The sequence below is a fragment of the Parasteatoda tepidariorum genome, chromosome 2, assembly GCF_043381705.1.
Source record: "Parasteatoda tepidariorum isolate YZ-2023 chromosome 2, CAS_Ptep_4.0, whole genome shotgun sequence".
NCBI classification, from domain to species: domain Eukaryota; kingdom Metazoa; phylum Arthropoda; class Arachnida; order Araneae; family Theridiidae; genus Parasteatoda; species Parasteatoda tepidariorum.
Genome location: NC_092205.1, coordinates 74,417,270 through 74,439,566, shown reverse-complemented (window position 1 = coordinate 74,439,566; position 22,297 = coordinate 74,417,270). Strand labels below are relative to the sequence as shown.

The following is a 22,297-nucleotide window of genomic DNA, read 5'->3' as shown; positions in this document are numbered from 1 at the left end:
AGACTGAACATTGCTGTACACCTAGAAAGTCTGAAGGGATCAGTCTGACACTTTCTCCAGATTATTTGTGTGTAGATCAATTAGACATCCAAAATCTTAAAATATAATTATAATTAATTTAATAAGAAACATGTTAGTGACTCAATCATGAAAATTTTATGGTTTTATATTCCATTTGATTAACAAAAGTATATGATTAAGCGGAATACTGACTTTTCAATTATTTTTATATATTAGTTCAGTATTTAATTTTCATTAAATTATTAGTTCCGAATTACTATAAATAATAATTGAATACATGTTGAAATACGATATATTCATTTTTTAACGAAACTGGGGTACCTTATATTTACGAAAACTATATATTTACCATATTTAATAACAAACCTACCAGTGGTTATGACGTATCTACCAAAATACCTTAGGGTCCACTTTGGCTCTTCCAGTCATAAGATTCTATAAATAAATTCCTATAAAGCTAACATATGAATAGGGACTTAAATTGAATCAAAGTATAAAAAATCAGAAATACTTAACATTTTTAGTAAGTTGTTTCTTGAACTACAGAGCAATATAAAACGACAGCAGACAAAATGGCCACAGCAGTTTATTAAATACTTACTTTTGCATGATTTAGATCAAGTGTTAAAATGCAAAATACCTTAAAGTAAGGAACCTGCATACAGTGTTTTAAAAACTATGAAAAGATAATACAAAACGAAAAAGATAAATACCTGAATTGAAGGCTTTTACAAGATGTCTGTGTCTTCCATCAATGTTTACAGATTCAACTCTAGACGCTTTTGGATCTGCCCAATACAGCCTGCCGGCCGGATGATCAACCGCTATTCCAGTAGGCCAGACAATATTTTTGTTAACCAATACTCTTCGGTCACTTCCATCTAGCTGAGCTCTTTCTATTTTTGGAAATGCTCCACAATCCGTCCAGAAGATATACCTAATTTTATTTTAATCAAAAATTAGAAGTTTGTAGTTTCTTAGAAATTTAAAATATGTATTCTAAGCAATTAAATAAAATTTTAAAAAAATTAAAAACTTCGTTTTTTAAGTAGACTAAAAAGAAGTAAATAATTTTATTTTTGTAACCAGCTAAAACAAACACGCAGGGAACAACGAAAGAGCAAGGTGAGGAGAAAAATTTTCAGTGACCATAGCCATTTGGTATGAGAAAGGTTGCCATAAGGTGTTTTGCGAAACCCCAAGGGTTCATTGGAAGGATTACAAGGGATTTGAGCGTAAGAATCATTAATCCATATTAGGTAAAATATTTTGGTTGTTTTTATAAACTTCTTTATGTAAAATGCCACTGAAATACTTAATTCAACAGAGCAAACATACTTTGGGAGCATCAAAATAGCAAGGCGAGGAGAAATTTTTTTAGTGTTGATAGCCATTTGCTATGAGATATTAGTTCATTGTATCTTGCCACTGTAAAAGAGGGAATTAGTTCATAGATATATCAAACATTACTTTATTAAGGAGAACTTGAAAAGAATAAAAATACCATAACTAGACATATCAAAATAATAAACAGCATTTCCTTTGATAATAGAAATGCATTTTTGCATTTTTAACATGAAATGCATTTTTAACATAAAAAGAAGTCTGTAATTAAGAACAGTTGAACTGAGGGGCTATCGGGCATCCAAAACTATCCCAATACCTTGAATTTTAAATAAGCAGTGAATGAATAGTTCTTAATGGGCACTTAGAAGCATAAAAAGAGATCCATAGTTGGCAATTTATCAATAAATAAAATAGCCCAAAACAAAACCAATCTTATGTCATTAATATAAAATTTCAAATAACTTTGATATAGCATAACCAACAAAAAAACTGTGAGAAATTAATACAACCCTGTAACAGAAATATGTAAATGGTAAGGGAAATAAAGCAGATTAAAGCTAAAAATAGATTTTAATATCCGAATAGTCGTGACAATGAATTGAGTCATACATTTGTATTGAATTAAAAAATTAGCCACTGCATTGATTAAGAAATTTGTTGTTTTTTTTTATATATATAACGTGATAAAAATTAAATAATTGGTCTAATTTAGTTATAATTGGATTAAAATTAATAAAATATGTTAATAACATTTTGAATTAATGAATAACATTTTTGAAGTTAAAGAAATTTTAAAACCTATCAAATATGTAATGCTTGTAATAGCATCACAATATTTTTTTATAAAACTAATATTTTAATGATAGTTTAGATAGATAGATAGATATAAATTAAACATACCCATCCTCAGGGTCCACTGCGATGTCATTTGGTTGATCTAAATCAGATGATATGATGGTCTGCCTTAAAGTGCCATCTAGTGTAGCAAGGGAAATGGTGTCAACACCGGAATCCACCCAATATATGTGATTATTCACCCAATCTACAGCTATACTGCGAGGTTCTGTTAAATCAAATATCTGAAAAGAAAATGAAATTTTACTCATTATAATGAAATATTGTAAAATTGATAATCAAATTAACCATCAAAGTGAAAAGCTTTGAAGTCTTCAAAAAAATGAAGAACTTTTCGTTGAAATTTTTTTTATAAATGTCAAAAATTGTTTGCTTTTAATGGGTAGAAAAAGTGTTTCAAACCAAAATGTCTCTAAATATTTTAAATCATTTTTTTATATTGTAAATATCTTCACAGTAAGTTCGTAATTTTTCAATAAATTTTTTTATGCGTATTGTAAATTTTCTAACTCAATTTCAAGTCTAATACTTATTTTTTATACTTTTACAAGGCATTGTCTTATATTTTATGTTAATCCACATTAATAATTTTTCGGTATCACAATATTTCTTGAGAAAAATGCTTGAACAAGGTTCTACTATTAATGTTTTAAAAGTAAATGTAGGCAGTTGAAGTAACGGGAAAAAAACAAGAGCCTAAATATTTTAAGTAAATATATACTTTTTTCTTTCACATTTTTAAATATATACTTTTTTCTACCTGCGCTATAAGTTCAGAATTTTAATTAAAATTCTTTATATTCATTGCAAATTTATTGATTCTTAAGTCGATTACTTAATTATGTTTTATACATTTACAAAGCATTATTTTATATTTCATGTTGACCTACATTTGGCTTTTTTCTGCATCTATTATTTACAAGATATGGTATCAAAGTTCTACTATAAATGTTTTAATAGTAGATCTAGGCAGAGGCAAAAATTACAAAAAAACACTATTTAGTAATACAATGAAATTACCATTATCGAAAACTATGATACTCTTTCTAAAAACCCATTATAAAATTTAAGAAATTATTTTTTAAAACACAAAATATGAAACGACTTAAAAACCAAATACCAATTTCTATTGCCTAAAAAAAAATATTATTTTCTAAATTATAATACAATACTAGTTGCTAAAATTTAAGTATTTCTAAAATAAATAACATACCTATGTTCTTTGCAGAAAACATTTTTAAACAACTAAAGTCAAAATTTTAAAATATTAAGAAAAAAGCTTTCATGATTATCATTGCAATAAATATTTCATGTTTATTATTGATGATTTATTTGTTCAACGATGGCGATTTTTGTTCATTCCTTTAAAGTTAAATGTTGATCCATCCACTAATGAAATTTGAGATTATTTTTAAGTGATTATTTAGGATTTATTTAAAAGTTGATACTCAGTTTTTCAGCCATCAAAATATTACAAAAGTTTTATCCCACACATGAATACAAACAAATATATACTTACAACCATGACAGGATTTTCATCATCATCTCTTTTTACTCGAGTGAGATTACTATTATCCAAAAAATATCGATAACGGTAGATGGCTTTCTGGTGGATATCCACCCAAAACAGTATGACTTCAGAGTCTTTGTACAATATATCGATGGAATCTATTCTGTTTTTATTTACTTCTGTGTTCAAAACATCATTCAAATTTTGTGCCATGGGCTTGTAAGGATTGATTTGTCTCAATTCATTTTCACTTGCCAAGAAAATAACAGCCTCCTTTCCTGCAAATGTAAACAAGCTGATTGTAGAGCTGATATAAACATGAGGAAAATACAATGAAGAAAAAGCTGTTAAAAAAATTAACTATTTCTTAATGTTTTGTCTGTTGTCTGTTCGTTTATGTGTTTACTATTGTGATATTTCAATAATATGTGTGATATTTCAATATATTTCAATAATTGTGATATTTCAATAATGTGATATTTCCATAAAAGATTCTCTTAGGGGCAAAAACAAAAAAAAAAAGAACAAAAGTGTGACATTTATTTACTTATTTTTTCTTTTAAAATGAGGTGAGGCTATATTTTACTCCCTATCCTTAGGCGTTCACAATTAATGTGGTGTTCACTACTTTTACACTTGCTAAAAAACAAAGCAATCTGTAAAGCAAACATAAAACATTTTTGGGAAAAGTTTTAAACTAATGCATATTTATACAAAGAGTTTAAGATTCCATATGAGAGAATTAAAAATAAATAATTTTTTTGGTTAAAAGAAATTATAGTACTAAAATAACTGGACAGAAAACAAGCACGCTACTTTCTTTTCTGTTTCGATAATTGTAATGTTATGTAATTTATTAGTTAAACACATCTTAAATAATTTTTTTCCATAAAATTTTTGGTTCATCAGTTTGGTTAATATAATTAACCAGCTTAAAAATGTGGCTTTGAAGCATTGACATTTTCAGTTTAAAGTGCGTATATTTTTTCAGCTTGCTCCACATCTATAGCCTTGAATTTTTAAACTAGACTCTAACCTTTGAGGGTTAGTAGAGAAAGCAGCTACTTAAATAATTTAAAAAACATGGAAGAATACATATTTTGCAACACAGGATGTAACATATGTTGAGAAGGACTGAAGACACACCAATCAATATTCAACCAATCAATTTTCATTATGATTTTAAAAGCGACAAAAAGCTATGTAAAAAAAAAAGTCAAATGGAGGGATGCCATAGGCAAAATATGTCTTTTTTGTTATCCTATTCTCATGGACATTAACAGAAATATCCTCACTGCAAACTTTAGCATTTTAAATGAGTGACTTTTTCTATGGTCATTTTCACCATATAGGCGTTTCCAATAAGCTTAACTGTCCTCTATGTTCTACAAGAGAAACTAAAAAATTTAACAGTTTAACAGTCAGCACCTTTATGACTACAATTACTTGTTTTACAACCAGTATACAAAGGCTAAGTGGGACACGGAAATAGAAAAGGTTTTTTTACTATGCTGCTTGGTATAGAATGGTTTACATAATCTATAGTGGAAACAGTTACATCAATTTTAAATATTAAATTATTTCCAGCATTTTATTTGAGCCAAGATGATATATTGAGCAAAGATGACATAATGCTTGATTATGGTTCCAAAATTTTAAGCATATATTTTAGAACAAATACTTTTCTGAAATGCACAAAAAACGATTTTGTAATGTGTTACACTAGTAAGACCCGTTTAAAGTACTAAATGGACATAATTATTATGGCTAATTATTCATTAGTTACACTGAAAAATGTTTTAACGAATGAAGAAAAAAAAAGTTAATGAAGAATAAAATATGTTACCTTCAGCATGACAAGAACCCTTTTCACCAGCAACAGGATGATATCCAGGAACACAACTGCATGAATAGTGGTCCTTCTTTTTAGCAACACACAACTGAGAACAGGCTCCAAAGCTGCAAGGGCCATAATCTGAAACATTTAACATTGAAAGTTATGAAAGTGGAACCGAAATGAAGGATTTCAAAATTGTTATTACAAGGCAGATTTTTTTTAATTTTCACCAGCATTGTGTAGCACCCAAATTTTTTATCAATTATTATTGCTTGTAGCTTTAAACTCGTGAAAGTTTAAATAGTCAAAAAACGCTATTTTTCCCAAGTTAAATAAAAACATTCCATGTAAAATTAAACAAATTAATCATACATTACAAAATAGAAATTAAACCAAAAAGAACAGGTATGGCAAATGGTATAACGGCTAAAATTGTACCTGGATTGCAAAATGATAAAAATATAGGAAAAAAATTATAAATAAAATTGGGAGAGAAATTTTGAACATCACATAAACAAATAAAAAAGAGTTTTTAGTTTAATCTATAATTATAAAATTTTCTCTTAGTAAATATTTCTCAGACATTTATTTAAATAATGATACTATAAATTTGTCAAACAAGTATTGATGTTATTTTTAAAATATCTTATAATAATTTTATATAATTGAAAAAACAAAAACTATTATTTTGCAGAGATACATCGTGTCATTTATGATTTAAAACCTTATATTTTGTTATTCGCGGTGCATTTAATGCTATTACGACTGTTTTATATGGTGCAATTTTGAGTTAAGCAAACGGCTTTTCGTTAATTTCTTATATTTTAATAAATTATTTTAATTAATTATTTAAAATTAGTATTTAATAATGTATTTAATTAGTTTTTTCTGAGCAAGGCAGGTAGTCAGTTAAGCTACAATTTTTAAACACTCTTACAAAAGTAAGTAAATATTTAATTTAAATAAAATTGAGATAATAAATTATTAACGACTTTATTAACCACTTAAATAGTCCAATTTTAAAAGTATTGTATATTGTGCTTACCACAATCAATTTCATCAGAATTATCATCACAATCTTCAAAATGATCACAGCGGAATGTAGAATTAATGCAATGACCACTTGTACACTGGAACTGATGGGGTGCACATAAGTGTTCTCTTTGACCTGCAATAATAATAAATAGCTTCAAAATAAAGATAAAATTTTTAAGCTTTTCCCATAAAAAATTACATTTTTATAAACACTAAATATTAATAATAATATATCAAAAGAACTATTTTTTAATATAGAAAAAAACTATATTCAAGTCAAAAAGTGAAGAGAAAAATTATAAATGAAAGAAAAATGTAATTATGAAAGAAAATTTTTTTAAAATTAAAAATGAAAGTTAGATCTTACAAACAGTGCGTAGCTCATCAGAATTATCTCCACAATCATTTTTCCCATCACAGAGACTAGATCTTGGTATGCATACACTATTCTCACATCTAAAACGTCCAGGAGGACAAGCTAGAGTTTCTAAAAGACAAATACAGTATTTTTGAAGTACAATACCAGTATGTACAATCATTAGAATTATCTTATATTTCAGAATGCCAGCTGATAGTCAGGCTTTTCACAGTAAATTTCCAAAAAAATAAATAAATAAATAAAAAATTCAAAGATCAAAAATTGTACACGTAGATAATAAAAAAAATTCCTGTTTTGTATGGAGAGCAAAAATGTTTCCAAGAAGATTTATTATTTTATAATCAACTCGCTATAAAATCAAACAAATGACACCAACAATTACAGTTTAGTTCAGGAAATTCTAACAGAAACTATCACATTTTAAAATTCATTTGTCTTTTACAAACTGACATTTATGTTAATTTAATTTCCTGAAAGATTTTTAGTTTTTTTTCCCGGAAAGGTGTATGAAAAGGGAAATTCTATAACAAATTTTAAAGTACGGGTACTTGCATTTGAAGGAAAATCAAATATCGATAAGCCTGCTCGTATTACATTTAGAACTTTCTGCGTACGTTTTGGAACTTTCCAGTTACCTGAGCAAATATTTATACAATGTGATTTAGTGTTTGAAAAAAGTTTCAAAATTATTAGCTTGAACATAAAAAACAAAACATGTTTAAGAAGTTAATAAAAGTTGTAAACAAAATTATAAAACATTATGTTAACTATATTCCTATACTAAACTGAATTGAAAAAAATATGTGCCAAATTATAACAAACTATTATTCTGATTAAAAACACTTACTGCAGAGTGCTAGATCTTCATCTGAATTATCATCACAGTCATTTTCTCCATCACACTGCCAAAGAGTTGATATACATTCACCATTACGACAAGTGAACTGCCCGTTCTGACATGGAATGCCTAAGAATATACAGAATTAAGAACATGACTGAACAAAAACTTCAGGAAAAACTAATTCAATAATGAATTTTTCCTTTTACTTTTATAAAAGAATTACTATATTTAATGAACTATTTGCAAGAGAACAGGTAAGAGGTCATTTCAGACTGAAATCTAAGTTAAAAATTATTCCAATTAAAAAAAGGTCTAAAAAATACAGCAGAAGATCTACAAATCACGATTCTATAAACCTCAAATATCCAAATTTGATAAATTTGATCGTAAATTTGTTCATTTTTGGTTCTAATGCTCCTGATAATTCAATTTTTTTTCTATAAATAAGGAATAAATAAATACATATTTTTGAGCATTAATATTATCAGTTCCAAATACATAGTGTTATGTTTAGTTAGTAAGTATAAGGACATGTAAAATGAACTATGTCATACTAAATTCTATGTAAACAAAATTCTATGTAACATGAAATTTTATGTAACAAAAAATTTTACATAACATTCATGTTTCAAGGTTTGCATTATTAAGATCTTCTACTGTAAATTCAAATTTTTCTAAAAAGCTAATTAGCTGACTTAGGGCATAAAACACTAATAAAAAGTAATATTTTAAAATCAAATAAAAACAAAAAAAAATTATTACCACATCCTTCTTCATCAGATCCATCAGCACAATCAGTATCTCCATCACAGTGCCAATCTCTAAGAATACAGAAGTTGTTACCTTTGCACAGGAACTCATTAGACTTGCAAGTGATAGCTAAAAAGAAATACAGATTGATATTATACTACAGATCTTAATAAATTAATAAAACATTAAAAAATGATTACATATATATATGCATTCATATACATATATATTGTTCGTAATTTTTTTATTTTTCAGAATTTTTATTTTCTTTGCGTTTCGAAGCTTTCGCGGGCCACACATCAACAGTCTGTGCGCCCCTAATTGTAATTATTGAATCAGCTTAAATGACATGAGCACACCACCAAGGTCATTATTTTTATCGTAATTAACATGCATAAATAGTAAAATGAAACACATACCAAAAAACATTCAATGAGCATAGAAAAATTAATCAATGCACTGAGGAGATTTTATTCCATTCTTATATGATTACTATTGACCAGAGTTCAAATTTGAGTCATTAGTAAAATATTAGTATAGATATATTTTTAAAATAAATAAAATATTTAGTATAATTTTTTGAATAAATAAAACCTGTGCAACTTACTGCAATTGACTTCATCACTGCCATCATCACAATTTGACTCTCCATTACAACGCCAAGATGAACTGATGCATTTTCCATTGTTGCATCGAAATTCACTCTCAGAACAATTTCNAAAAATTTTTTTCCTCATAAGATTTTAGGATTTTTCTTTCTTTTTTGAAAGATGCTCACCTTACCATCATTCTGGAAATAATCATTAGTGTATTACTTCATCGTTTTTTCTTCTTTTTAAGATTATTTCCAAAAAAAAATTTTTTTTTTTTAGCTGGGTTTGACAATGAAAAAACGGCTTTTTGTAGCGATTCCGAAAGCCGGAAAAATCAGTTATCCGGAATAGCGATAGTCCCGATCGTTCTGGATAATCGGCTCCGTACTGTACATATTTTCGAGCATTAATATTATCAGTTCCAAATACATAGTGTCATGGTTAGTTAGTAGGTATAAGGACACGTAAAATGATCTATGTTATACTAAATTCTGTGTAACACAAAATTCTATGTAACATGAAATTTTATGTAACACAAAATTTTATATAACATTCATGTTTCATGGTTTGCATTATTAAGATCTTCTACTGTACATTAAAATTTTTTAAAAAAGCTAATTAGCTGACTTAGGGCATAAAACACGAATAAAAAGTGAAATTTTAATATCAAATGAAAACAAATAAAAATTATTACCACATCCTTCTTCATCAGATCCATCAGCACAATCAGTATCTCCATCACAGTGCCAATCTCTAAGAATACAGAAGTTGTTACCTTTGCACAGGAACTCATTAGACTTGCAAGTGATAGCTAAAATGCAATAAAGATCAATATTATACAGCAGTTATTTAAATTAATAAAACATTTAAAAAATGATTACATATATATATGCATTCATATACATATATATTGTTCGTCATTTTTCCATTTTTCAGAAATATTTTTTCATTGAGTTTAGAAGCTTTCGTGGGCCGCACATCAACAGTCTAGGGGTCGTAGGTTGTGCGCCCCTAATTGTAATTATTGAATCAGCTTAAATGACAAGAGCACACCACCAAACTCATTATTTTTACCGTAATTAACATGCATAAATAGTTAAATGAAACAGATACCACAAAACAATCAATGACCATAGAAAAATCAATTCAAATTTGAGTCATTAGTAAAATATTAGAAAAAATATATTTTTAAAATAAATAAAATATTTAGTATAATTTTTTAAATAAATAAAACCTGTGTAACTTACTGCAATTGACTTCATCACTGCCATCATCACAATTTGACTCTCCATTACAACGCCAAGATGAACTGATGCATTTTCCATTGTTGCATCGAAATTCACTCTCAGAACAATTTCTTAACACTAGAAATAAAATAAAAAGTATTAGTAACATATGTGCTTCAAGATCTTACTTACAAAATTACAATATGATTAATTATTGACAAGTGTTTAGATAATTCCAAACTAATTTTTGTTCATTGCTATTCCTTTCAGTCTGTTTTATTAATTTTCAAATCCATTACTTCTTTATTACTTTGCACACACTGAAAAAATATTATTTGATATTTTATGTTGACCAAAAATCATCCTTTTCTCATATCTATTGTTCGGAATGAATGGTCCCATAAGATATGATCAATCAAAATAGTACTGTTTGATAAAAAAAAAATTTTTTTTCTCATAGCAAGCAATTGTAAAGAAATCAGTAACATTTACAAATTATAGCATTGGCTACAACAAGTATGTTACAACAGAGTATTAAAAATCATAAAAATTCAGTTACATATTAAGTTAAAGCACAGTTACACATACAATTATAAAAATCCATACCACAATTAGTTTCATCAGACAAATCCCCACAATCATCATCATAATCACACTTCCACCGATTAGGAATGCATCTGTTGTTTTGACACTTAAAGTAAGAGGGATGGCAGGTGGTAGTATCATCACAAGAATCTGGCTCATCTTCTTTATCATTGCAGTCACTGTCTCCATCACATTTCCAAGAGAAAGGAATACATCTTCCAGAATTACAACGGAAGTAATTGGCTGGGCATTCTCTTCCAGCTAAAAATAAAAAAAATCTCAATAACTGATTGCTTATATTGTGATATACTTCAATCTTGGAATATTATACCTACAACAATAGTAACAATTTATATTTATAAAACAAGCGTGTAAGCAATTATCAGCCAAGTTATCTTTATAATCTTAAATAGTTGTCATATGATCCTTATCTAAATCCTATATAATTGTTAACAAATTAAATATTAAGTTTTGGTAAAAGAATTGGATTTATTTAATTGATTTTTAAGCTTATTTGAAATTAGGATCTTTTATAAATATATATATGTTAGTATCAGACTTTATCATTCACATCCTTTCTTTTTATCTATTTTGAGTTCAAGTATGCAGGAAATAACACTTTAACGTTTTCCCTTTACTAAGCGTAAGAACCATATTATTCCCTCGACCTACTTAATGGACCAATTATAATTACTCAAGTTTCCTTTTGCCATATGACATAACATATCATGGAGACTATTTTGCAACATTTTTATTCTATAATATTTTTACTCTTCCATAATTTTTATTAAGTACTTCGATTTTGTGTATCTTGGATGATCGTTCTCTTGCTAATAATGTTTAAATAAATATTGATGTCCTCTTCCCCTGCCTAAGACCTGTTTTTATCCTACCTCTTGGCAATGGCTTTATAAATATATATGGTAAAAAATATAAAGAAAACATGGAAAATAATATATTATATTATTTAAATTATATTAATTGTATTAATACATGTAAATATTATTAGGTTTAATATTTACAGCTACAAGCTTGCCAAATGGCAATTCCATTCGGTATTGTTTATTATCCTTCTAATGGACTGACTTATACAGTATTTGTTGATAACTTATTTCGACTCTATAATTATTTCTATTACATAAATTATTTCTATAGTGAGGCGTTATCATGTAGCTTAATCTTTCAAGGCTAGATGATCATTTAAACTATAAAACATGATGCATTTCTCTGGAGACTGGTGAGTTAAGGGTTCATTCCTTGCTACCCTCTTAAGAACTGACCAAGCAGTAATTTCATAGATACAAAAATTTATCTTTAATAGTTTAATCCAGGCAGAGATTTACCTTTGAGTATTAATGAATTAAAATAATAAGTAATAAAAAGTAAGTATTTAAAAATCAACGGAAATTTATTGGGAAAGATTATTAAAATGTAAATAAGTGAATCTGCATCTCTTGAAAATTAATAAAAATAATAAAATTTTTCTCGAAATATGTTTCAAAGTAATTACTATTTCATTAATAATATGATAGGATGAGAAATTTTTCTGTGGCTTTCTAAAAAAGTGTAACTTTCTTTCTCACCACGATGAATAGTAAATTATCTAGTTGACAGGTGTTTCAAATTTATTACACCAATGCTTGATCTATTACAGAATTTTATCACGTAAAATACATTGTTTTGAGAATATAATTATGATTATTGAAAATCCTGAGATAGAAATTACAAAAGCTTACCACAAGTATCTGGTTCATCGGAATTATCTCCACAGTCATCATCTCCATCACATTCCCAAACTGCAGGAATGCATTTAGTATTGTCACATAAAAATTGATTAGGCAAACATGTGCGAGGAGCTGTAAGTGTAACAAATTGTTAATAAGCAATTAGAAACACGAGTAGAATTTCGACATGAAATAAAATATTTCTTAGATGAAAATAGTCACATACTAAATGCAAGGCAGTTTTTTATTTTTAGAAATAAATATAAATAAATGAAAAGAAAAGCTAATAGAGAACATGTACTTACACACTAATTGTAAAGTTAAGAAAAATATGAAAAATTTAAAGTACAATGACATAACAACATTACTTTTGACAAAAATAAACAGACTATGAATGCACACATATGAAATGAGTGAGGCAAATAAATATTTAACTTAAAAATCAAAAACACAAAAGCTTATTATTTAAAATAATTACAAAAATTGAAATTTGAATGAAATAAATGAAAAAATAAAATTAATCTATTTTTGTAAACATTTTGTAACCATTTGCAAAATTAAAATGGTTATTCAATGCATACACACCAAAATTTTCAACAAAATCTAATTAAATGTAATAAACATAACTCAAAGAATTGAAAATGAAAAACTATCAAATCTACACCAAGAAGAGGACCATTTTGGAAGAAAATAATAGAAATGGTCAAATAAAAAAAATTTGATAGTAAAAAACATAGTTTGATAAAAGTTAGAAAACTTAATGATTGTTTAGTCCAAAGTTTGAGATTAATCAATGGGGAGTTCCAAAGCAGTTAATTCATGAGACAGAACGAAGCACTCACAACCAAAGGTAGCAAGACCAGTGAAAAGTAGTGAACTCATGCACAAGTTCCCACCCTCTTAGATTTGCACCTTACATAATTCACAGTCATTTCTAATTACATACACAATACAATTTTTTTAAATCTATAGTTTGAGAAATGTCAATTAGGTTAAAAACTGATCATAGAAATAAAACTGTTAGAGAAACCCAAACATACAGAGCAAAGCTATGTGTTAGCCACATAAACACAACTCTGCGAGGGTAGACCAACTAGCGTTGGAAAGTGTTTAGTTATGCATGTATGTGTGTGAGTATAAAATTGTACTACTTACTGCAATTCATTTCATCTTCACCACCTAAGCAGTCTTTTGTACCATCACAATGACTAGCTAAACCAATACAGTAAGCCTGTGTTGTTCCATTTCTTGGACATTTGAATTGACTTAAGAGACAAGTATGTTTATCTGAAATATAAATGAATTAAACATACTGTATAGAATATTAATTACTGTATAGTTTCAAGTCATATCTGTAATCTCAGATGGGTCATGGATGTCGACCATCTTATCCTTTGCCGAGTTTTAACCAAACATTCTCTTGTGGACCGCTACTGAGAGGCCAGGGGCCATTTGGATTCATAGACTATTGTTACAACTGCTTCTCTTGTTCTCTTACGTTTTTCTCTCTATATATATTTGTTCTTTACTTGGTTCTTCGTATTTATCACTGTAATTGTCTTTTAATTTTTCCATTTGAAATATATAAATAAATGTTGGTTATGAATAGCGGCTTCGAGTGGTATACGCTAGAACTCGTCAAATGGTGGTTTATGAACTGAAATAATTGTTTCCTACCAAAAAATAATTATTGATGAACAAGGATTTTTTTGTCTTGGTAACGTATAGTCAAATTTCCCGCCTTACCATTGGTATGAAGTTGTGAAGTCACACTGATTGAAAATTATTACTATTACAGTAATTATTATTAAACTTTAATTAAATCATAATCATTTGATTTTTCTTTCTCATCCTTGCTTGTCCCGTTTAATAAAAATTTTATTGAAAATACATAGCGTGTTCAGTTAAAAACTTAGCACTTTGAATAATATTTTAATTTATACAACTTTTAATAATTGCTGAAACACCTCAATTTTGTTTTGGAGGAAAACATTTAAAACCTTACGTTAATTGGTGGGGAAACTTTCTCCTCCATCAAAAACAAGGTGGTGGTCTTTGAGATTAAATGTTTATAAATATATTATAAAATTAACTTTTATTTTTCTGAAATTATAATAAATATAGAGTTAAACCTTTTAATTTTCTGCAGTCCTAATTGTCTAAGCATAATGCAGGCATACCACTTCTCCACAAAAAATCTCAAGATTACACATTATGAAATTTAATAAAAAAAGAAAAGAAAAAAAACAGAGTGTATTTGTACAATGTTTAAAAAGTTTTTTTTTTTTTTTGGGGGGGGNTTTTTTGGGGGGGGGGGGAGATATACTGAAAATTATAGAAGTCTAGAAGTTGCACAGCATTATTCAAAATTATAAATAAATAAATGAACAGAGGCAATAATATGAACAACTATAAATAATATAAGTTCAGTGTGTTTGTTGATTACTTACCACAGTCAGTTTCATCAGAGTTATCTCTACACTGACTCACTCGATCGCATATTTGATTGGGTTGAATGCAGTTGTGATTTTTACACTGGAACTGTCCAGGGCTACAGTGGAAAGGTGGACAGTCTTCTGGTTCATCTGATTTATCACCACAGTCATCTTGAGTGTCACAATACCACCAGCTAGGAATGCATTTATAGGTGGCAGCACAAACAAATTGGGAACTGTGATAAGAAAACTAAGTCAAAATCAATGCTTTATTTGATTTATTTTTTTTAAAAAAAATTTGTTCATTATAAGGGAAACTAAATAGAAGCTAAGGTCGGAACTGTTTTCTTAGTACCTGGTGCAATTATTTCTGCATGAAACACTGTCATCTTCTAAGACATAATTTTCAGGACAAGCACACAAAGCATCTCCCCCAGGTTTCAAGAGGCAGAGAGTAGTGCAGCCAGCAGTTGTGCATGGGTTGGTAGTTTTTACTAATTAAAAAATATTGAGAACAACACTATTTTAATAATATTAGTGCAACAAAAAGAAAAAATAAATACATGCTTTAAATAATAAGTGCTTTGAGCAAACAGAGAGTAGCCACACTTCTTCCAGAGAGGACATTTTTTTACTTTCTTCCTTAGTAATACCTGCCAACATGGGAGATATAAAATAACGGACATTTTACTAGGGACATTTTTAGGCTGCGAGTAAAGTTTTGATGCATCATGCATAATCATGTGAGTCAAAAATGGAAATCAAAATTGGAAATAATATAAGCACTTACATTTAGCGAAGTAAAAAATATGTATACAAATCTTAATCTAAAGAAGATTTTTTAAACCATTATTTATAGTTACTTAAACTATTAACACTCAACATACTGCAGTACTGGCAATAGTACTATCTGTTGAGGAATAAGAAAAGTATTTTTGCCATCAGCGGATATCGCCTAAATTGAATTTTTCTTAAATTCTTCAACAAATAAGGAGAAATTACAGAATTTACGAGTAAACATGAAATAGTCGTAAAATACAGGAGTCTTTGTTAAAACAGAGGAAACTTGGCAGGTATGCTTAATATAGTTTCGAAATAGGAACTGTACACGCTTCTAGTATAACATAATACACAAAAACATCCTATGGCCTAGTTGAAATCTTGGTTTTTTATCAAAAAAGCTCACCTGATCAATTTAAAAATTTGGCTAATATCTTTTAATGCATTTCATGTCCCAAAGTGGACTAATTGTAAGACATGCTTCTCAGTAGATTGCTAAAGTAAAGCGATACTGGCTGCTGTCAGTGAGCGAGTGGATGTCCACTTTGATTAGCCTGTGAAGGGGCTGAGATCGCAAGGCATTGGTCCTCGTTAAACTGTTCTGTCGTAAAGTGATTGACTTTGCAAGCAGGTCATTGGCTACTAAAGAGGAGGAGTCCGCCCTTCCGCAGAGGATCACAATTGTGATGGCATGTCTTCGAACCATCCTCAGGGATGCTTCCCAGATAACTTATTATACAAATCTAGTGCAACTTAAATAAAGTACAATTACAAATTCTTCTTATATATTTTAAAAAGATGGAAATTACAATTTCATTTAAAAAAATAAAATAGTGAGAAGAGAATGATAAAAGATTTCAATTTAGTCAGATAATTATAAGCAGAAAATTAAAGCTACGATTTTTACATTTTCAATATAAAAACGAGAAATTTAGATAATAGTTAAATAATTAAATGAAATAACAGTTGAATTAACATTAGACTTCATAAAAATCAATAAAGCAACTAAAATTAATTCAAATTTTTGAGAACCAATAAAAAAATTTTACCATGAATGTGCATAGTTTGATTTGCCAATCTAATTGCAGGAAACAAACATTATTTTTGAAATTTAATACTAAATGATGCAGTCAATGTTCGCAAATAAGTAAGAAATATCAAGTCTCATTATGTGTAGACATTTTAATGTGTAGACATTTTAATGCTACAAAAAACAAAATTACAAAATTTGTGTTTCCATTCCTATGAAAGAATACATTTAAATTTATCTTAAATTTAAATAGAAAATGCCAGCATTGTACACATCAATAACATTATTTTAAAAATCCTGAAAAATGCTAATATTCTTTTAAACATCTATGGTATTTTGATCTAATGTATGTTCTCTGATAACAACATTCATGTGTGAAATTTAGAAAGCTTTCTCTAGGAAGTAAAATCTAGCAAAAGTTTAAATAACTGACCTTCAAGTATTGAATTTAGGAGTCTACAGAATAAAAATTTTTTTTTAAGAAATCTGTTCTAGTGAGTAATAAGGCATGCTTACAAGGTGTTTGTCTAAATGGATGAAAAACTTGAATATCCATTGGTCGATGTGTAGTTGTCGCTATAGTAGAATAATTTAAACAATGGTATTTATGGCAGCGTTCAATACTTTTTGTGACCCAATCTGTCCAATATAATTGATCTTCAAACACAGTTAAAGCAAATATGTGGTGGATAGCATCAAATTGACCTAAAAGAAAAATATTTTTCAACACTTTTAATTAAATAATAAATTTATTTATTTAATAAAAATAAGCAATCTGTAATTTATAAAATTATTTTTCTAATGAATTACTTCCAAAAAACTATAAAGATGCATAAAATGCACTTAATTTCACATTTAACTTAAATATTAATTCTTTTTTCCCCTTTATGCTCAGCAAACAATTATTTAAATTGATTGTGTGAGAGTAAAATATTATTTATAGCAAGTTGCGATTAAGTTATTACTTTCATGTAGAGGAATACCATCAAAAAGTGTGTAACAAATTAAGATTTTCTGCATAGGTTCCACAAAATTTGAATATAGTTTAATTTTGCCTTTCACTTTAAGGAAAGTGTTATTAATTTTTTATAATTTAAAACTTATATCACTTTTTGTTAGTAAATATCTACCATCTTTGAGAAAAGAACTGGATTAGCATTACAAATTTGGTGACAACACTTAAGGTTAATTAACTAATGAAAAAATATTGTTTGTTGAAGATTTCAAAATGTAATTTAACTTAGTAAAAAATAATGAGTCTTTATAACTCTTCACTAATGTTTTGCACTTTAAACTTAAAACTGCCTTTTCAATAAAATTAATTTTAAATAATTTTAAACCAAAGCAAAAACTATAATATTAAATAATAAAATGGACACTCACCTTTCTTAATGACAGTTCGTCTATTCTTGCCATCCAAATCAGCTACAGCAATGTAATCCTCCTTAGCGTCAGCCCAAAATATTTCTCGTGTAACATAGTCTATGGTAAGAGCGTTAGGCCAGCCGAGAGACTCATTTATAAGTTTAATAAATTGGGTACCATCCATGCCAGCTTTTCCAATGTATGGTTTATCACCCCAATCAGTCCAGTACATATGCCTACAATGTGAAGTATTAACATCCAAACATCTATTTCAATATACACACAGATAAATTATAAATATATATGCAGATAGACAGGGGGAAATGGGGCATGATCAGGTAGCAAAGATTTTAAAGCCGTTTGGAGCTTAACTATTCGACCTAGAAACTGTCATATTTAACAAGATATTCATTGTTTAATTGTGTACAATGCGGCCATTCTTGAAAAATCATAGATGTGCTACTTTTTGATAAAAAAAAATAAAAAATTTCTAGAAAAAATCGAATCACCTGGTCTAATGGTTGAAGACTAGGTACATAAGTTAACTTTAACTCCATGGAAAATTTAAAAATACTAGAATTTCAGTGAAAAAGTAACAGGCAGTTCTATTTTAGATGACAATTTAAGAAAATTATGTATGTAATTTACATAGATTGTAGTCAAGGGTATACTCAAGGGGCGGGTGACAATTGTCTTGGGGCATGGAGTTGCTGAAGACCGAATCAAAATTTCTTAAAAAATATATAGTGTTTATTAATTAGATTGTTTTGTTTTTTTAAAGAAAATGGAGAGAATTTTTTTATATCTATATAAAAACAACAATTTTGTATAAAGGGCTTTCAAAAATTCTATAAAATATATAAGGAAGCCTTTTTGCGTTTTGAAGAAGGCGCCCGCAATAAATCTTGTACTTGGGCTCGTAAAACCTCTGTTCTGCATTGGATGAAGTCATCTTCTTCCTCTGCAGCACTGCAGCTTTCGTGAGACCAGCATAGACTCACATCAAAGGGATGGAGGTAAAACCCTGTAATACCTGGTCTTACCACGAGAGCAAAATTTATCAAAACATATGAACAGTGCTATAATTGGATTCAATCTTTATTGTTTGATAAGATAAATATCTTTATTATATGAATAATAAGCTGGACTAAAAGCAATTTTTGTAACTGTAATGACCAATAAATAAGGCTAGTTTAAATGAAAATGTACTGTTATCGTATTATTAAAACAATGTCAAAATATACTTTTAGCATTTGCAAAAGGAAATAAATTTGTAAGAAATTGTAAATAATAAAAGATTTTTAACGAAGTTATCAGAAGAAATTTACTCTAATTTCAGCAATTGATGTGGAAGCAATAATAGGAAGCTTTCTTATTCATTTGCCTGACATGGCATTATAAATAAAATGATGTATTTAAAATAAATCTTAAGATTTGTCAAACTCTGTTTTTCATCAAAACTCTGTTTTTTTTTCTTCAACATCAACACAAGGCAAGCTTTCAAAATAAAGATCTCAAAAGAGAGAAAAATTTTCCTACAAAATGGATAAAAACAATCATCATTTAAAATCTGGGAAAAATTTTACAAAAAAATAAAAAATAAAACTCATGTTAAGTTTAGCTCTTTCAGCACATTAAATTTCTATTCCATTTCTACCTGCTGCAGAGCACCTTGAATGGTATTTTTTACTACAAGTTTAAAAGTTGATAATTCTTAAATTACTTGCTGCATGTCAGAATTTTTTTTAAATTTAATTATACTCTGTGTACATTTGTCTAGATATTTTCATAATTTCAAGTCTTATCATTCTTATGCAGCAAAACTAATTTTAAATGCATAGTTAAACATCCAAAAACGTGGCAGCACTGATTACAAATTTCAATATAGAGGGAAAACATTCATACTTGGTAACACAACTGCATTCAAATTTAAAATGAATTTTGCTTTTATATAAAAAGGGATTAAAATATTTGAAAAGAAAGATTGAAAATAAATTTAACTACATAACTAAAAGCATCTTCGTAATGGTGAACAAATAAAAGAGATTTACCCTTGATAAGGATCTAAGACAATGGCTCTAGGCTCTTGCAATCCTTTCCTAATGAGAACTTTTCGAAATCTTCCATCCAGTGTTGACACTTCAATAGTATCTTTTCCTTTGTCACACCAGTAAAGATTACGCCCTATCCAATCGACAGCTAAACCATCAGGACTTTGCACTGATCCAGCATGCAGCAACTGTAACAAATATTAATATTTACTCTTAAAAATTCAAAACTTTTATCATCTAAAGTTAAAGTATAGTTGAACTCTGCATTCATATTATGCTTTGCAATTACCACACTTAATATTGGTTTTTTAGAATCCCTGTAAATAGTGAAGTAATAGCATTATCGAACTCTATTATCAACCATTATGAAGATTTGTTCGAGTAAAAGATGGATTAAAATCACCTGATTCTTTTTCACTTAAGAATAAAGCTAAAAGTCTCTTCCAGGCAAAATGAATTGGAGACTCACTTAACTACTGCCACTAAAGATATTATTTGGTTTTTAATGATTTTAATCCCTGCTTTGCTCTTATCAACCTTGGGAATGCTTAGTCAGAGTTTTAAAACGTTATTTTTTTCCTTCCATTTAACATGATTTTGTAAAAGTGTCTTATCTATATTTTCCTGTTTTTCAATGCTTTGAGCTCAATATCTACTTTAAATTTTATTCATTGTAGCTAAGTTCCTATTGGGTTCTTACATTGCAAAGGATAACTCAAATAAGTTTTTATTTTAACTAGTAATTTTAAAAAGTATTGTTTACATGTATATGATTCGTTTTCTAATTGTCTTTTCATAAGCATTCATGTTAACTTTAAAAATAACCAACAACATTTAAAATTGAAATATTTTTAGGAAAGATTTCTAGAACTTGTAATACCTGATGCCCAGGAGTGCTCAAACACATTCTTTTGATGCTACTTCCAAGTGCGGTAACATCTGACCAGTAGAGACAATTTTCCATCCAATCAAAATCAAGGGCAACAGAATTGGTTAAATTACGAGCCAAAAGCTCTGTGTCAAAGCCATGAAGATCAATTTGTCGAATATAATAACGATTGGAAAATATAAGCATTGGTTTCACAGCTATAAGAGAATAAAGATATACATAATTATTAAACAGCAAAATTTGGTTTTCAAATAATATAAATTATAATAAGATATACATGATCCCACAGGAAAAAAGAGAAAACTGTTAGGAAGGATCCTTCTCCAAAATGCATAAAAAAGTATATCGCAACTAATATTTTTTATTCTTTATCTAACAACTAAAGTAAAAGATCTTTACTATTTTAAATCACAAGCTGAAAAGATAGAAAATATAGAACATTAGTATGGGAAAAAATTTTAAATTAATATTAGCAAAACACATTAAAAAAATCCTATTAACTGCAGAAAATAAAGTTTACATTGAAAAAAGAAAATTAAAAAATCCAACTAAGCATATAACATTAAAATCAGTTAACCTTTTGTAAAAAGGCATGTTTTAAAACAACATCTGGCATAGACAACTGAAATAATCGAACTTTAAGATACCATCATTATGTATTATCTAGTATCTAGCAGACTGATTAATCTGAAATCATGTAACTGAACTAGAATCCAATAGAATGATTTTCAGTCCAGTTGGAGCAACCTAAAATCATACAATCGAACTGTAATCCAATATAATGATTTCCAGTCCAGTTGGAGCAATGTGAAATGATTCAACAGAAGTAGAATCCAATAGAATGATTTTCCATCCAGTTGGAATTATCTGAAACCACACAACTGAAGTAAAATCCCATAGAATGATTCTCAGTCCAGTTGGAGCCATCAGAAATCATGCAGCTGAACTAGAATCCAATAGAAAAATTCCCAGTCCAATTGATTGAGTTTTATAATTACAGAAATGTCACCATTCCAAACTTGCAGAGAAAATATTAATTAGTTA

At 28.2% G+C, this 22,297-nt stretch overlaps 1 protein-coding gene across 1 annotated transcript in view; it reads right to left on the bottom strand.

The window, feature by feature from the left end:
- Positions 1 to 22,297, bottom strand: part of LOC107447694 (LDL receptor protein 1) — a 139,388-nt gene that overhangs the window by 23,267 nt on the left and 93,824 nt on the right. Inside the window, exons 60-77 of the mRNA XM_071177760.1 lie at positions 21,245 to 21,450; positions 20,365 to 20,552; positions 18,332 to 18,549; positions 17,465 to 17,653; positions 15,494 to 15,632; positions 15,154 to 15,374; positions 13,859 to 13,990; positions 12,716 to 12,835; positions 11,001 to 11,240; positions 10,416 to 10,532; positions 9,863 to 9,979; positions 7,832 to 7,951; positions 6,973 to 7,092; positions 6,616 to 6,738; positions 5,580 to 5,708; positions 3,743 to 4,011; positions 2,269 to 2,447; positions 735 to 958 (exon numbers count right to left, since the gene is read on the bottom strand). Coding sequence (XP_071033861.1) covers positions 735 to 958; positions 2,269 to 2,447; positions 3,743 to 4,011; positions 5,580 to 5,708; positions 6,616 to 6,738; positions 6,973 to 7,092; positions 7,832 to 7,951; positions 9,863 to 9,979; positions 10,416 to 10,532; positions 11,001 to 11,240; positions 12,716 to 12,835; positions 13,859 to 13,990; positions 15,154 to 15,374; positions 15,494 to 15,632; positions 17,465 to 17,653; positions 18,332 to 18,549; positions 20,365 to 20,552; positions 21,245 to 21,450 — 3,051 coding nt within the window. The remainder of the gene's footprint in view (positions 1 to 734; positions 959 to 2,268; positions 2,448 to 3,742; positions 4,012 to 5,579; positions 5,709 to 6,615; positions 6,739 to 6,972; positions 7,093 to 7,831; positions 7,952 to 9,862; positions 9,980 to 10,415; positions 10,533 to 11,000; positions 11,241 to 12,715; positions 12,836 to 13,858; positions 13,991 to 15,153; positions 15,375 to 15,493; positions 15,633 to 17,464; positions 17,654 to 18,331; positions 18,550 to 20,364; positions 20,553 to 21,244; positions 21,451 to 22,297) is intronic.